This window comes from Leucoraja erinacea, chromosome 2 (genome assembly GCF_028641065.1).
Source record: "Leucoraja erinacea ecotype New England chromosome 2, Leri_hhj_1, whole genome shotgun sequence".
In the NCBI taxonomy this organism is placed as follows: Eukaryota; Metazoa; Chordata; class Chondrichthyes; order Rajiformes; family Rajidae; genus Leucoraja; species Leucoraja erinaceus.
In genome coordinates, this window is record NC_073378.1 from 122064210 (window position 1) to 122080873 (window position 16664).

The following is a 16664-nucleotide window of genomic DNA, read 5'->3' on the forward strand; positions in this document are numbered from 1 at the left end:
AGAAATAAAATCAATATAAACATTATATCTGTAGGAAGGAACTGCAAATGAAGATAGACACAAAATGCTAGAGTAACTCAGAGGAACAGGCAGCATCTCTACATAGAAGGAATGGATGACGTTTCAGGTCGAGACCTGACCCGAAACGTCACCCATTCCTTCTATCCAGAGATGCTGCCTGTTCCGCTGAGTTACTCCAGTATTTTGTGCCTATAACCATTATATCTGTTGTGTTCAATAGCACAACTGATAAATTAGAACTGCGGTTTTATAATGATTTATAACTTTGCTTTGTAGTAGTGAATCAGTTACAGAAGAGATGAACGAGGTGTGTGAAAGTATTTTATTGCAAGAAAAGAGTTAAGAATGTGAGGGTGAATGTAGAATGCATGGTGTGAATGGCCAAGGTGGTGATGAGTGAATACGGAGGGAAATGTTCCTGAATCCAACGACTGATACTAGAGGAACATTAGTTCCCAGAGCAAAGGACAATGATGGTATTAATGATTTTATGATCAGATTTAATTGCACTGTCTGTACTAATGTTGATATGTTCTTTATTTGTTTCAAAGTTCATTGATAGGCTTTCATTTGGTTATAAATTTGAGCAACGCGTGTCATTCATTGAGATAAGAATAAAATAGAATAGAATACGTTTATTGTCATTGCACAATACTGTGCAACGAAATTCCATTGCATCTCCTTTGGTTTAAAAAGAACAAACACAACAGCCATTGACTCACATATACACAAATCAGTAAAAAAAATAATAATTAGGTATTAAAAATATTTTAAAAGAATATTTTGCATTATCTTGCACCCCAAATTATATTGTGCTTCCCCAGTGTCCTCTGTTAGAATTAAGTTATTTTATTGCACATGGGTAGAAACTATTTTTTAGTCTTCCGGTGCGAGCCTTCAGCGACCTGTATCGCCTCCCAGAGGGTAGCAGAGTGAAAAGGTGATTGGCAGAGTGGGATGTGTCCTGCTTGATGTTTGTGGCCCGGCGTAATCCTCGAAGTCTGACTTTTGCACAACATGCAAATTTAAAGCGAATCCTGGAGTTACAGCCAATATTTTTTTCGATTTTTATTTTTCAGTCAGCGGTAAAATAAACTTCTGGCTACACCTATCAGGATATTAATTGTTTATTTTAATCCACTCCATCCTGAACAAGTCATCATTTAATTGGATGGTTAAAATATTCTCACATTTTAGTTTTTTGCAATTATTCGATGGAAGAATTATCAAAAGAAAATGTTATTGTTTCTTTTCGCAAGATATCAAAGATAAAAGATTTGATGAAAAAAGGCCAATTAACTTTGTGGCCGGGACGATATCCGAAATCGTCCATATTTAAAAATGGTTTAAACCCCAGTTAAAAATTCTCAATGCAATTATTCGAGGGGAAGAATTTATCGCCAATTATTGTTTCTTTTGTGCAGCAAGATGAAATATATGAAGATTCATTTTTAATTGCAAATCAGTCGTGCAGCATAATATTGAAGATCATTTTAATTGCATCAGCGTGTCGTAACTTTGTGACGTACCGGTAGGTATAGGGTCCTCTTTGCTCAAGCACTGGTTTAAATCCATTATTCAGGATTTCTGATGGATTTTTCACATCAAAGAGCCAGAACTGCCTGTAGACTGGACTTCCAGTTTGTATCCAGTTCTCATAAGCAAGAGTGCCTTCTTCAATAACGGCTTCCTGTGATAGATTGGAAAGATAGTCAAGTTATCCAAACTACCACAACAACACACTGGCATGGTGGTGCAGCAGTAGAGATACTGCCTTACAGTGCTTACAGCGCCAGAGATCCGGGTTCAATCCTGGCTACGGCTGCTGTCTGTATGGATTTTGTACTTTTTCCCTGTGAACAAGGGATTTTCTCCGAGAACTTCCATTTCCCCCCACATTCCAAAAACGTACAGGTTTGTAGGTTAATTAGCTTGGTATAAATGTAAAAATTGTCTCTAGAGTAGGATAGTGTGTTAATGTTCAGGGATCGCTGGTTGGTGCGGACTCGTTAGGCCGAAGGGCCTGTTTTCGTGCTGTACCTTTAAACTAAACCAAACAAGAAATTCTTTCCCATTGGCTTGGAGCTGCTAAACAACACCGTCAGCATAGACAATCACACACAACTAAACTGTAACAATAGGACACAAAGTGCTGAAGTACCTCAGCAGGTAACTCAACTTCCCTGGAGAACATGGATAGGTATCATTTAAGGTTGAGGCCCTTCTTCAGCTATAACAATTAAAAACTGTAGCAATTGCAGGGATGTCCCCAGCAGTTTAAATCTGGTCAACACTCATCTTTAATGATATCAGGCAAATCTGTGCTCATGTGCCAATAATCTGACCCGGCTGCACAACTCTTCCCAACCTAGAGATTTCCAGAGATGGTCGCTATCATGTAAATAATATGTCCTATAACTGAGGCCACAGCAACTTGTCTGCAATACCAGTATTGAGGCAAATTCTCATAACTCTCACTCCTTGGATGACCTAAAATATTGATTAGCCTAGAGTGTATACCCAGGGATTCTAATTACAACTGCAGGGAGCAGACCAAATGTTTGACTTGTCAACATGCAGGTTGCATTTAATCCAATTGCTTCTCTGGTTTTCACTCTACTCTTTCACTCTTGTCACTCTTGTCTAATTTGTTTTAGCATGGTTTAAACACTACCTGCTTCTTTGAGGATTCCTAATTCTGATTGTGGACCTGTGCTCATCCACCACTGCGAAAGTTCAGGAAATCCCTGGCAACAAGTTTGCAATTATGTCCAGAATTTACTGTTGACTTACTATATTATAATGGTAAATTGATTGCGTCCAGGGGACATGCAGATCCAGTTGTTTATGTGGGCAACACTATATAAGATGAACAAAGTGGAGACGAGCAGAAGCTACTGAGAATTATGTTTTTCCAACAGCCCAGACGCCCTTTCCTTCCAGCTGAGACAATGGAACAAAAGACAGCAGAGGGAGGGTCCTCAGGAATCCAACATCTTCAATCATTTAACAGTCACGTTTGGTCCGTTACAGGGTGCTGGCAAATAACAAATATAACTTCACCCGTACAGTGCCGTTAATGATATCTGCACTGATGAGCACAGAGAGTTGGATGAAATGTTTCTATTATAGAAACAGCAGGGCTTTAATAAAAAGTCTACAGCCAGCATCCATTCAAAACGATATCTGCACAACCCTGTTTCTGGTGTTTGTACGCCAGGTTAGATGCAGCTTAAGTGACGCTATACAAGGGGGTTTTCTTGCTTTCTAGGTCCTCTGACTGAGATCATTGGTTTGGGGCGAGTAGGTCTGTTTCCATGCTATTGGGCTCTATAGTCATATTACAGCTATTTTGCAAATATTATAGGAGATGCATACTGACGTGTCAATAGGTTAGCTGAATTTGCCACAATGAGACTGAAAATATATTCAGTGTGAACAGGATTTGACTAAGTATATGCAATATTGTAAACATGTATTTTGGTGACAATAATGCAAGGCAAGAGCAGTCATGTAAATATTTTGGTAATAGTGATAAATGAATATGGTTTGTGAGTGATATAACTGTGCCACTGGTGTATGTACACTTTTCTATGGAAATATTTTCTACGTAATTAAGTAGTTTTGTAAGATAATCGTTTTCATATTTGAATTTACATTAGTTCTAGGAATGGTTCATTTCCTGATTTCTCTTACAGAGAGAGAAAAGACTAACACAAATGAAGGTCATAAAAATCTGCAGGTTGCTGGAATCTAAAATAAAGGCGGAAAAATGCAGAAAATGCTCAGCATGTCAGGCAGTACCAGTGGGCATGGAAGCAGAGACAATGTTTCAAAAACCAGGTTTTCTTTCCACAGATGCTGCCTGACCTGCTGAGTGTTTCCAGCAATTTCTTTTTTTGTTATTATTAACCATTAATCAAGCTTATTATGTCAGGAATGCTAATGCAATTGGACCATGTGCACTATCTAGTGAATGATGAACTAACAAGTGAATAAACATGATCTCAATTTATACATTACATCAATGTGATAATACAGCAAAAAACATTCATATAAAATGAAGAGTGAGTACACATCTTTTCAAATGTTTAAGGATAAACAAACCATCTATATTTATAGACGTCAGAATATACCAGTACCTTATTTATCGTCTGATGTACAATCCCCATTTCCAACAGGTATCAGGACACCTCCAATATCCACCAACAATGTGCCAACAGCAACTCCTATGCTAAATATGATTATTTTGTTGCAGACCATTATTCCTAACCGGATGATTGTTTGGTGCAGAGCGGATGTTCGGCTAAACAACAGCCAGAAATCAGTGCAAAGAGACACTCTGAGAAGTCGGGAGCCTGTAAAATATCCAGCAATTGAAAGAGTATTCACAGGAAATTAGAAGAAGCAAACACTGATAACGTGGGGTTTGATTGCTGCAAAATTCAAATCCGCACCAGATCTGCTTGTACAAAACAAACAAAGGTCGGACATCAAAGTTCACATGATAAGAGAATTTGTGCTGACAATAAATTAACGCTTAACCAGTTGAAGAGCCCACTTTTTTAAAATAAAGTTCTTACTGAAGGAGATAAATAGGATAACACCAAATTGAAATAATGTACCATATTTTGGGTTAAATATCCATCTGCTAATACTGCCAGAGGATGGGATTACAGATTTCTGGGATCAGTGCAGATCCATCAAATTAGGCCCAGAGACCAGGGCAAGGATTCTAAGTTCCAAACATGATCTCACAGCTTTGAAAATATCCTACGCAGCTGTGCTCGGCACAGACATCTGCTAATGAATTATTGTCCTTTGGGTGACTGAGCTCATATAAGGTTTTTGTAAAGCACATTTTGTCCCTTGACAACTTGTGATCTTCGTGTTTAAGAAGGAACTGCAGATGCTGGTAAATCGAAGGTAAATCGAAGGTAAATCCCCCACCAGGAGAGACTCAAAGCCCTCCGGTTCTTCCTCGACCGGAGAACCAACCAATCCCTGTCTACAGATACTCTCCTCCGCCTAGTGGAGCTGGTCCTTACCCTTAATTACTTTTCGTTTGATTCCTTCCATTTCCTCCAAATACAAGGCGTAGCTATGGGCACGCGCATGGGCCCCAGCTATGTCTGCCTCTTTGTAGGGTACGTCGAACAATCCTTGTTCGAGACCTACCAGGGCCCCATCCCCGACCTCTACCTCCGCTACATCGAGATCGCATTGATGCTACCTCCTGCACCCACACACAACTAACTGACTTCATGCGCTTCACCACTAACTTCCATCCGGCACTCAAATACACCTGGACTATTTCCGACACTTCCCTACCATTTCTTGACCTCACTATCTCCATCGCAGGTGATAGACTTCTGACCGACATCCACTATAAACCCACTGACTCCCATGGCTATCTGGACTACACTTCTTCCTACCCTGCTTCCTGTAAGGACTCCATCCCCTACTCCCAATTCCTCCGTCTACACCGTATCTGCTCCCAGGATGAGGTGTTCCTCACCCGGGCATCGGAAATGTCCTTATTCTTCAGGGAACGGGGGTTCCCCTCCCCAACTATAGATGAGGCTCGCACCAGGGCCGTTTCCATCTCCCGTAACACTGCCCTCTCTCCCCATCCCCCCACTCGTAACAAGGGCAGAGTCCCCCTAGTCCTCACCTTTCACCCCACAAGTCGTCACATACAACAAATAGTCCTCCGTCAGTTTCGCCACCTCCAACGTGACCCCACCACTCGCCACATCTTCCCATCTCCCCCCGTCTGCTTTCCACAAAGACCTCTCCCTCCGTAACTCCCTGGTCAATTCTTCCCTTCCCTCCCGCACCACCCCCCTCCCCAGGCACTTTCCCTTGCAACCGCCAGAGATGCTACACTTGTCGCTTTACCTCCTCCCCTCGACTCCCTTCAAGGACCCAAGCAGTCGTTCCAGGTGTGACAGAGGTTCACCTGCACCTCCTCCAACCTCATCTATTGCATCCGCTGCTCTAGATGTCAGCTGATCTACATCGGTGAGACTAAGCGTAGGCTTGGCGATCGTTTCACTGAACACCTCCGCTCGGTCCGCATTAACCAACCTGATCTCCCTGTGGCTCAGCACTTCAACTCCCCCTCCCATTCCGAATCCGAGCTTTCTGTCCTGGGCCTCCTCCATGGCCAGAGTGAGCACCAACGGAAATTGGAGGAGCAGCACCTCATATTCCGCTTGGGCAGTTTGCACCCTAGCGGCATTGAAACGTTGACTTCTCCAATTTCCGGTAGCCCTTGCTGTCTCCATATCCCTTCTTAACTCCCCTCAGCCCTCTGGCTCTCCTCTTCTTTCTTCTGCTTTTTTCTGTGGACTTCATTGCCACAGATGGTTGTGGTGGCTGAGTCAATGGATATTTTTAAGGCGAGAGATTGACAGATTCCTGATTAATATGGGTGTCAGGTTATGGGGGGATAAGGCAGGAGAATGGGGTTGAGAGGGAGCGAGAAATCAGCAATAACTGCATGGTGGAATTTAACTTGATGGACTGAATGGCCTAATTCTGCTCCTATCACATGAATTTATGAATTGTTCTGTTGTCAGTGCATATTCCGAACAGCTACGTAACTAATGAACTCTGTGATTTACGGACTGTTCCCAGGGATGCATTCAGAGACCAGCCATCAAGTACTGCTGGAAGGTCATCAACATCGTTGAAAAAACGCTATTTGTTTTGCCAGAAACGTGACCCCCCCCAGCAGATCCAGATGTCTGTCGGGAAATTTTTGCCGACTGGCCCACTGCAGACTGCAGGAGTAGGTGCTGAGGGACAGACTGAAGCTTAGTGCAGCCAATGCCAAGGCTGTGGGAGCAGGGCGATGGGCTAGGGTCCTTCTGCTGCTGGACATGGGGGGCAGGGTGTGGTGGCAACGCCCCTCAAAAATAAGGGAAGGGATTTCACGCCAGGGGGCCACAGGATGTGGGGTAAAATTGTGTAATTTGTGTAAACAGTATTGAATGTATGGATTGCATTCAAGAATTTCAGATGAATATTTTGCACGGTTCCTGTATTGTACATATTTTTTACTTGATTTATTTTTATTTATTTTTAATGATAATCAAACACCAGGGCTGCCAACTCTCACGCTTTGAGCGTGACACTCACGCATTTCAGCCAATTCACACGCCCTCACGCTGAAGACAGAATTCTCACGCTGTCTTCAGTCCCTGCACAGCAAAGATCCTATAGGGTGATTGCACCAAAGGTCAAATGAGCGTAGATCCCCCCTCACGTGACCGAAAATTTTAACTGGAGGACATATCTCAGTTTGGTACATGTTAGTGAATGGGGATACACGCACTTTCCCACCCGTTAAAAACATGGAAAACGGCCGATTTTGAGCTGAAATTTTCTGTGCTAGTCGGGGTGACCGTGAAGCACAGCGACCTAAATTTTCAGGCAAAACAAAAGATAGAAAGTAAGGTAATTACAAGAGGGAACTGAAGGTAGAAAACAGCGGAAGTGAACAGCGGACATTTGCCGTGGAGATTTAAAGATCCAAAATATCGGGAATTATCGCGTTTGCTCGCTGAATTTCATCAAAAGTAAGTTAATAATTCCTTACTTTTGATGAAATGCAGCGAGCAAACGCGATAATTCCCGATATTTTGGATCTTTAAATCTCCACGGCAAATGTCGGCTGTTCACTTCCGCTGTTTTCTACCTTCAGTTCCCTCTTGTAATTACCTTACTTTCTATCTTTTTTTTTGCCTGAAAATTTAGGTCGCTGTGCTTCACGGTCACCCCGACTAGCACAGAAAATTTCAGCTCAAAAATCGGCCGTTTTCCATGTTTTTAACGGGTGGGAAAGTGCGTGTTTCCCCATTCACTAACATGTACCAAACTGAGATATGTCCTCCAGTTAAAATTTTCGGTCACGTGAGGGGGGATCTACGCTCATTTGACATTTGGGTGAAATCACCATATAGGAGTTACGAGCTAATAGGATCTTTGCTGCACAGTTTTGTCTCTTTGTGCCAGATGACAGCGATCTGCACGATTGGAGAAGTGCGTCGGTCCCGGTCAGCGGGTGTCCGCGCTTTTTGTGCGCCGTCAATGCGAGCGCTGCGCTGCCGGGGCAACCTCGCCCCATCCCTCCCTCCTGCCCTTCAACTCACACGATGCAGCGCCAGGCGCCGCCGATCCACGCTGCACCGTGTCTGCCGGACTTCCCATTGGGTGGCCGGGAAAAGAGAGGGAGGAGAGAGGGAGGGGAGAAAGAGAAGAGAGAGAGAAGAAAAAAAAAAAGGGAGGGTGGATGCAGAGAGACAGGGGGAGGGAATGTAGAAAGGGGATGAAGGAAGGGAAGAAGAAAGGGAAGAAAGAGATGAAGCGTGAGGAAAAGCGGGAGGGTGAGGAAAGAGAGGGAGGGGGACGAAAGAGAGGGAGGGGGACGAAAGAGAGGGAGGGGAGGAAAGAGAGAGGGTGAGGAGAGGGGGGTAGGAGGGAGGGAGGAGAGGGAGGCTGGGGGCAGGATGGGAGCTTGAGGACAGGGGGGAGGAACAGGATGGTGTGTGTGCTTGGTCTCTGGTGTGTTGTCCTCCCTGTGTGTGTCTCGGATAGGGGGGGTGTGTGGCTCCTTGTTGAGGCGAGGCATGTGCCTCCTGTGGGTGTCTCCCTGTGTGTGTGTACGTGTCCTCTGTGTGTGTCTCCCTGTGTGTGTGTGTGTGTGTGTGTCCCTCCCTGTGTGTTGTGGTGTGTGTGTGCGTGTGATTTGGGGGTGGTGTGGGTGTCTGTCTCCGCAGTGTGTGTGTGTGTTCTTTTGTCTATGTGTCCCTCCCTGTGTGTCTGTTGTCACATCCTGGCCTTAGACAGATCTGCCAACTCTAACGCTTTGAGCGTGAGAGTCACGGCATTTTCAGGCCCATTCCTCTACGCTGATGACAAAAAATTCCCTCACTCTGTCTTTCAGGGTCCCTGCACAGTTATTTGTCTTCGGAGCGAGCGGCCAGGGAGATACAGTCAAACGATCTGGGCAGTGTCTGGGGATGCGCAGGCCAGAGGAGGCGGACGGCGGAGGAGAGGTGACTTACAGCGCATATTCTTCTCTTCTTTCTTGGTTGGATGTGCAGGCGCTGACAACCATGAAGCAGCCGGAGATAGAACTAACTGAAGTGATATCGGTGGTAAAAACATGGGGCGGACCCACAATGAGGGCCAGGACAGGGTTTTGGGCAACCTACGGCACACGGCCTGAATCCTGCCCGTGAACCCCGAAAACGCCGCGGGATTTTTTAGCTCAATTAATGGTTTTGCAGAGGTCGAGGAGCAGGTGCCGGAGCCCGCCTGAGAAGAGAGACCAGCCAGTCCCCTGGGACGGGAGCTGATACTGGTCAACGGCAGCCCTCCCAGGCAAGCAGAATGGCCCAGGACATTGATCATTATGGGACAAAAAGGATGCCAGCCATGTACATATTGTTAACTAATAACCGAAGGAGGAGAGATCTGAAATCGTGGGGGCTCCGTCCAAGAACATACGGGGTGGAGGTACTAAGACAAACCTTGCCGAGGACCCCACTGTTCCCCATTTTGGATTCTTGAGATTAATATCTTTGCTCTGTTAAAGAGGTTAAAATACTTATGAGGTAGAGTCAGGACAAGGAACATGTTACTTTTTCTTTTTAGTTTCATGGACTTTAGTTAGTTGAAATTGTTTGTTGAGGTGCCATCATTTCTGAGTTAAGGAACTTAACTGCTAGTAAAACGCAATCTGGGAGTGAATTTGGGTCCAATAACAAGAATAATGGAACTTGCATAAAATAGTCAGAGGGGGGGAGGGCATTATTAGCGAGGACTGCCAACTCTCAGCAATTAATTGAGCTGTGAGACTAGCCAGAGCGCACTTCCCACAACTCTCATGCTCTAGGACTCTGTGGGCAGACTAAGATTTCCTCACGGTCAAAAGAATCTGCACACTAGCGGAAAGTTCCAAATGAAGCCAAAATATAGATTTAAGAGAGGCGTAGTAACACAAAAACCATGGAGGTGGCGATATCAGGTAAATTGTATAGTCTTTTTCCCAGGGATATGTAGTAGGTATGTTGTACAGAAACCCTACCTGAATCGTCATTGGGAATCTGTACACGGGGCGGGGACCCGAGAGGGCTCCGGGATTCCGAGATTTTTTGGCTGTGGCGAGGGGCGGTAGAAAGGGCGATTTTTGTTTAGCGTGAGGCTGGTACTAATGGCAGATGTTTCAGCCTAGTTAAATCATTTAGCAAACACAAACCCGCCTGGCAAACCACCGTCTCACAAAGGTAAATTGTATTATGCTTTAGAGGGCTTCGCTCATATGAGTTATAACTATTTAATAAAAGATCATTTCGCCACCGCGTTCGCAGCCGCAGGGTTGGATAAGCAGACAATTAAAGGTATGTGGAGAGTAGGTTATTTACAGGAGATGGTAGCATATAGATAGAACCCTATAGGAGAGGCAAGGAGCGGAGCTATAGCGATTTAGTCCAGTTCTTTTGGGCTTTTATAATCGAGGAGAGTACGTTTCTCAGAGAGAGGAAGAGGGGCACTAATTCCAGCGCGAGAAGTCAACGTTCTAAACCAGCGGGAGGACAACAACCCAGAAGAAAGCCGAAACTGATGAGCAGGTTAGGAGAGCGAGAGGGGACGGAGAATTCCTTCTAATAGTACAAGACAGGGTAGATTCGAATAAGAGGGGAGATAGAGGAGTAATTAGTTGGGGAGGAAGAGGATTGGAGGATGGGAGGCTAGGAGGACGAGGTTTAGGGCTTTCCTGCAGAAAGGGCGAGGAGACTATCCAAGGTGAGGCGGAGGAGGGAGAGGGAGAGGGGAGGCGAGGAGGAAGGCAATAAAGAGGACAGGCATGAAACCCCCGCGAGAGGGGATGGGGAGGAGATGAGGATAGAGGTACTTGAGATATGAGGAGTGCATTTGGAGGCAAGGCAAACTTAGGGAGATCGAGAGGGGCATATAGGAGGAGACTGGAGACCTTGAGTGGGGAATCTCAATATAGGAGAATACTGCGATATAACAAGAGAGGGGAGGGGGGAATTGAGAGGAGAGGAGAGACGGGGGGGATGTAGGGGAGGTTAGCTCTACGTAAGGATGGGCTGGTGAGGCGAGACTAACTGAAACATCAGCAGGAGAAGAGAGGAGAGGCGAGGAGAGGTGAGGCACCGGCAACAGAGGAAAGGAAAAGGGGAGGGGGAGGGCACCAGGGTTAGGATAGCTGATTGGCGAGGGGATGGAGAGGAGAGGCCGAGTGAGACTTTAAACTGAGGCCAAGGAGAGAAGAGGATAGGAGAGGAATTGAGGTGTGGAGTGGATATGGTTATCTGACTCCAGAGGCGAGGGGATGAGAGGAGAGGGGAGGAGAGGGAACAGGTCAAACTAAATTGAGGCCCACCTGGCTAATATGCAGGGGAGCCCGAGGGAGGGGTGGTGAGGAGAGGAGAGGAGAAGGGGAGGAGTCCCCCCAGGGGAGGGTCTCCCATGCAGAAAGAGGAGCGGTAGTAGGAGTCTGAGACACAGACCTCTCAGAGAGGAGAGGAGGAGAGGAGACCCCCTCCTCCCGACTCCCCCCGGAGAGGGGAGGAGAGGACCCCCCTCCCCTCCCCCCCTCCCCCCCTCCACCTCTCTCAGATCTTCGGTTCCTTCGGGCCGAGGCCCTTCCAGAGACCTCAGACTCCCCCCCCCACCTCCGGGCCCCAGAGCCAGAGTCAGAGGGGGAGGGATGGGAGAGCTGTTAGGCGGGATGGACGAGGATCGAGGGGAGGAGAAGAGAGGAACTCCCCTGAGAGGGGACTCGGGTCCTTTTCTCTTCCGGCTCGAGGCGGCTTTCGGCCCTCTCAGGAGAGGAAAGGGCTGCACTCTATCTCAGAGGACCCTCGGGAGGACCTCCAGAGGCTCGGGGAGGGGAGCCCCCTGAGGGGATAGGGGGGGAGAGGAAGAGCGAGGGGATGGGAGAGGAGAGGGAAGGAGCAGACCCTCCAAACGAGAGGACCCTCCCGACCTGAGGAGACTCCTCAGGCCACCCCCGAGGACCCCCTCCTCAGGAGAGGAGAAGGAGACCCGCGTTTCTCCCGAGAGGAGACTGGAGACCACCTCCTCCCCCCCGAGGAGGGGGATCCCCTCCTCCCCTCCCAGAGGGGAGGAGAGGAGCTCCCACCCCTCCGGAGACCCTCCCCTCCCTTCTCCCCCGAGGGGAGGAGGAGCCTCACCCTCGGAGGGGAGGCTCCTCCCTGACCCCAGAGGGGACTCCGCCCAGAGGTCTAGGGGACCAGGCTCCCTCCACCTCCAGGGGAGGAAGATCCTCACCCCCTCCCCCCTCCCCCCTTCGGTCGCGGCGCTCTCTCGACATTTAACACTCAAAAAAAAGGCCGGAAACACACAAAAGAGAATATCAGCTGTTGGCTAAATTTGCGGGTCACACTGCCTCGCTGGTGGCACGGCCACTCTTAACTATCCCTACCAATCATCAATAGAAACGAGCTCTGTGAATTCTTACACCCCACCAGATTACCGCCCTCTGCCAGTAAATCAATGATCCTCTATGACTCTGTTGTAACCGACACCCCGGGAGCACTAATACCAGCACAAGTTTATTGAGATACTTACGAGCCAGGCGAAGCCGAGTGAGCGGACCTGAACGGAGGAGTCAACATTCCGCCCCGCTTGAATGGAAGGGAGAATTGACCTAGCTATTGTGGACTTCGACCACCCGCGGCAGCACCGGCGAGAAGGGGCTGACGAGGCAACTTCGCGAATCAGGACGGAGAGAAGTTTGGCGGATAGCCAAGCCCTCTTGTAGCCGGCTGCGAAGGGGGAAGAAGCTCACACTCATCCGTGGGGATGCCAGGCGAGTCGAGCACCGGGGACAAAAATCGGGCAGCCTCTGGAACCGACTGTGCTGGCCCCTAAGAGGCTTGATGCTGAGTGGCGGCCAGAGCCTGCCGCGCGAGGCAGCGTGAGTGGCGCGGAAGAAAACCGTGCTTCCGATCCGACCCCGCTCTGTCCCATGGGCAGCTGCTGAGAATAGATTGCTGTTCGGCTGTGTGGGTGGAACGGGTTTACAGAGATATTTGCAGGACTGTCGTAGTTAGGCAGCAGAGACCAGACAGGCATGGGCATGGTGTTTTGTGGTGCAACACCTGATATGGGACAGGTGTTCAGTGGCTTAGCGCGGCAGATGGGCAATATGCTTGTCTGGGGGCAAGATGAAACGGTGAAGGGGATAACAGTGACAATGCTTGTATTTAAAGAGAGGAGCGAACTGACTAGACATACCCGGCCATGACAGACCCAATAGCGCTGAAGACCCAGCGTACCCGGCAATCTGGCAATTATGATGCATGACAAAGTTCAAATGACATTCTAGAAAGTTATACCCAGACAATACGAGTATTGATACATCCGCAGTGACAGCAGCCAGCTCTGGAGAGAAATTGGGTATTACGGAATTTGAGGAGTCAAGGTAATACGGACCCCTTCGTCATAACTGTCAAACAAATCAGGAGAAATGGTCAGAAACCATGGACAAACATCAGTATGAAAGTGTAGAAGCGACAGGGGAAGGGAACAGAGATCAAGGAAAATGTAAATATAGATTTAATGGTTAACAGAGGAGGACTGTAAGCGAGGTACCACACAAACAGCAACTAATAACATTTATTTTCAGGCTGACAGTTTATCACACGGGTCGAAGAACCTGGGAACGGGGAAGGGGATAGTTGAGATAGAGAAGGAGGAAGCAGTGGCCTACTATGAAAGTTAGGAGATTCTCAATGTTCACAATGAGACCGCTGGCTGTAAGCTGCCCAAGTGAAAGATCAAGTGCTTGTTCCACCAAACCGACTATTAGCGCGCTGGGCCCTCACTCTGCCAAATGGGACGAATCCCATGACAGAAAGTTCTGTTAGATTCCAGTAAGCGAGGTAGGTCTAGAATACAGAGAAAGCAGTTAAGGAAACACCGAAAGATCGAAGAAAAACAAAGTCACCGAAATCTCCTATGCCTGCTAGTGAAGGCAACACCCTCTGCCAGTACAGGGACACAAAACAGACACAACTTGGGGACTGGTGGGTCCGAATGTTCCACAAGCAGCTCCGTGTATGGAACAAACTTACTCCAGAGACTTTGACGCTTAATACGCCTTTGAGATCATCAATGTAGGGTATAAGACCACTCAACCTCGTCCCTGAAACAGACCATTTTTTACTGATCCGTAGACTATCGATGTACTGCAACTTCCTTTCGCCCTCCTCTTTGACATCAGCGGCAATTCCACAGACGCGGCTTTTTTTGGTCTGACAGACACCAGGATGTAAACAGGGAAAATACCTCTACTCCCCAAACAAAAGTCCCGCAGCTCGGATTGCCTGTAACCTCTGCTGACAGTGAACTTAGCGGGCGCCAGTTCTGAATCTACACATCATTTGTTCTGTGTCTCTAGACTGTGACTCAATGAACCTAGTTGCCACGGACAACCACCACCACTCGCGTGAGAGACAATGCATCACACACAGAAGACATTTCATTCAGATAGCTTACCCGACAAGTTTCTTTCAAAGGCAAATTAAGTAGTGTTTCCCACACTAAATGCTTTTACTTGAACATCCATATGGCTTACAGTGCTAATTACAAAACTTTACTCACTTTCAAAGTGGTTTCCTTGAGCACGAGATGGGTTCAATAGCATTATGCAGTGGCTTCAGGATGTTTACACCTGGGTGTCCTTGTACATCAGTGGTGCTGAAAGTAAGCATGCAGTTACCAACAGGCAGTGTGAAGAAAGCTAATGGCATGTTGGGCCTTCATAATGAGAGAAGTTGACTATAAGAGCAAAGAAATCCATCTCTGTCAGTTGTACAAGGTCCTGGTGAGACCACACCTGGAGTATTGTGATGAAAATTTTGGTCTCCAAATTTGAGGAAGGACCATTCTTGCTATTGAGGGAGTGTAGCGTAGGTTCATCAGTACCGTTTCATTCTCCGGGATGGCAGGACTGTTGTATGATGAAAAAAAGAGAGGGACTGCGGGCTTTGTACTGTATTGTCTACCATTTTAGAAGGATGAGAGGGATGCCTTATAGAAACCATATACAATTATTAAGAATTGGACACGCTAGATGTAGGAAAACATGTTCCGGATGTTAGGGAGGGGTCCGAACCCATGGACCACAATTTAAGAATAAGGGGTTGGCCATTTTCCACTGATATGAGCTAAAAACAGCGCGTTACTGGAGGACACCTGGAACACATTTTCACCAGAGTGGTTGTGAATTTGTGAAATGTTCTAAAAGACTCAGAAGGTGGTTGAAGAGGCCGATAATTAACTGGATTCATTCAAAAAAGAGTTAGATATAAGCTCTTAGGACTAGCGGAATCAAGGGATATGGGGAAGAAAGCAGGAAAATAAGGATAATGGAGAGAAAATGTGAAAGAGCAGGAGTGAGAACATTCTGGCCTCTTTCGAGGCCTGCACCGCCCAGTTCATATGATCATGGCTGATCATCCAACTCAGTATCCTTACCTGCCTTCTCTCCATCCTCTACAAACCCCTGATCCCTTTAGCCCAACGGGCCACATCTAACTCCCTCTTATATATCCGCCAATGAGATTGGGCCTCAAACCTTCTGATACCTTCTGTGGCAGAGAATTTCCAGAGATTCACCACTCTCTGTGTGTGAAAAAGTCGGTTCTCTCTCTATCTCGGTTCCTAAAGATGCATGGTCCCTTCCTTCTTCCTTAAACTTAACTGTGACCCCTTGTAAGAACTGGACTTTCCCCCAACATCGGGAACAATCTTTCCTGGCAGCTGTTACAGCTGTCCCACCTCGATCCTAGAATTTTGTAAGGTTTCTATAAGATCGTCCCTCAAATCTTCTTAATTCTAGCGAGTACAAGCCCAGCTCTCTATCCATCTTTCTTCTTTCTTCATATGAAAGTCCTTCCCACTTCCTAGGTAAGCAGCTCTGGTGAACCTTCTCTGTCACTCCTCTATTGGCAAAAGAAATGTCTTTTCCTCAGTATTACGACGGAGACCAAAAACGGTGATACGCAATACTCCAGGTGTGGTCTCACCAAGACCCTATGAACAACTGCAGCATCTAACCTCCCTGCTCCTATACTCAATCCTTTTGCTATGAATGCTAACACAACAATTTGCTTCTTTCACTGCCCTGCTTGCGAACCTGCAATGCCTACTTTCCAATGACTGGTGTACCATGACACACAGGTCTCGTTGCATCTCCCCTTTTCCTAATCGGCCACCATTCAGATAATAGTCTACTTTCCTGTTTTTACCACCAAAGTGGATAACCTCACATTTATCCACATTATACTGCATCTGCCATGCATGTGCCCACTCACTCACTATCCAGCCTATCCAGCATCATCACCCTCACCTCCTGCACCCCCTCCAGCCCATCTCACTAGAGATGCATCCTGCCCTCACAGACCTAACACTGGCCCCCCCCCCCCTACCCTGCCCGACCCACATCCACCCCCCCCCCCCAACCCCCCCCCCCCCCCCCCCCCCCCCCCCAGCTCTCGTGTCCATCGGCAAACTTGGAGATGTTTGCAACTTCAACAATTCCCTCGTACAAATAGACTGAATCATTATATAAA

The 16664-nt window shown here is 47.1% G+C and overlaps 1 protein-coding gene across 1 annotated transcript in view; it reads right to left on the bottom strand.

Moving 5' to 3' along the window:
* LOC129714996 (platelet glycoprotein 4-like) overlaps positions 1-4578 on the bottom strand; it is a 29575-nt gene extending 24997 nt beyond the window's left edge. Inside the window, 3 exon segments of the mRNA XM_055664807.1 lie at positions 1551-1711; positions 4164-4190; positions 4192-4578. Of these exon segments, the coding sequence (XP_055520782.1) occupies positions 1551-1711; positions 4164-4190; positions 4192-4284 (281 nt within the window). The 5' untranslated portion in view covers positions 4285-4578.
* Between the last annotated feature and the right edge of the window lie 12086 nt (positions 4579-16664).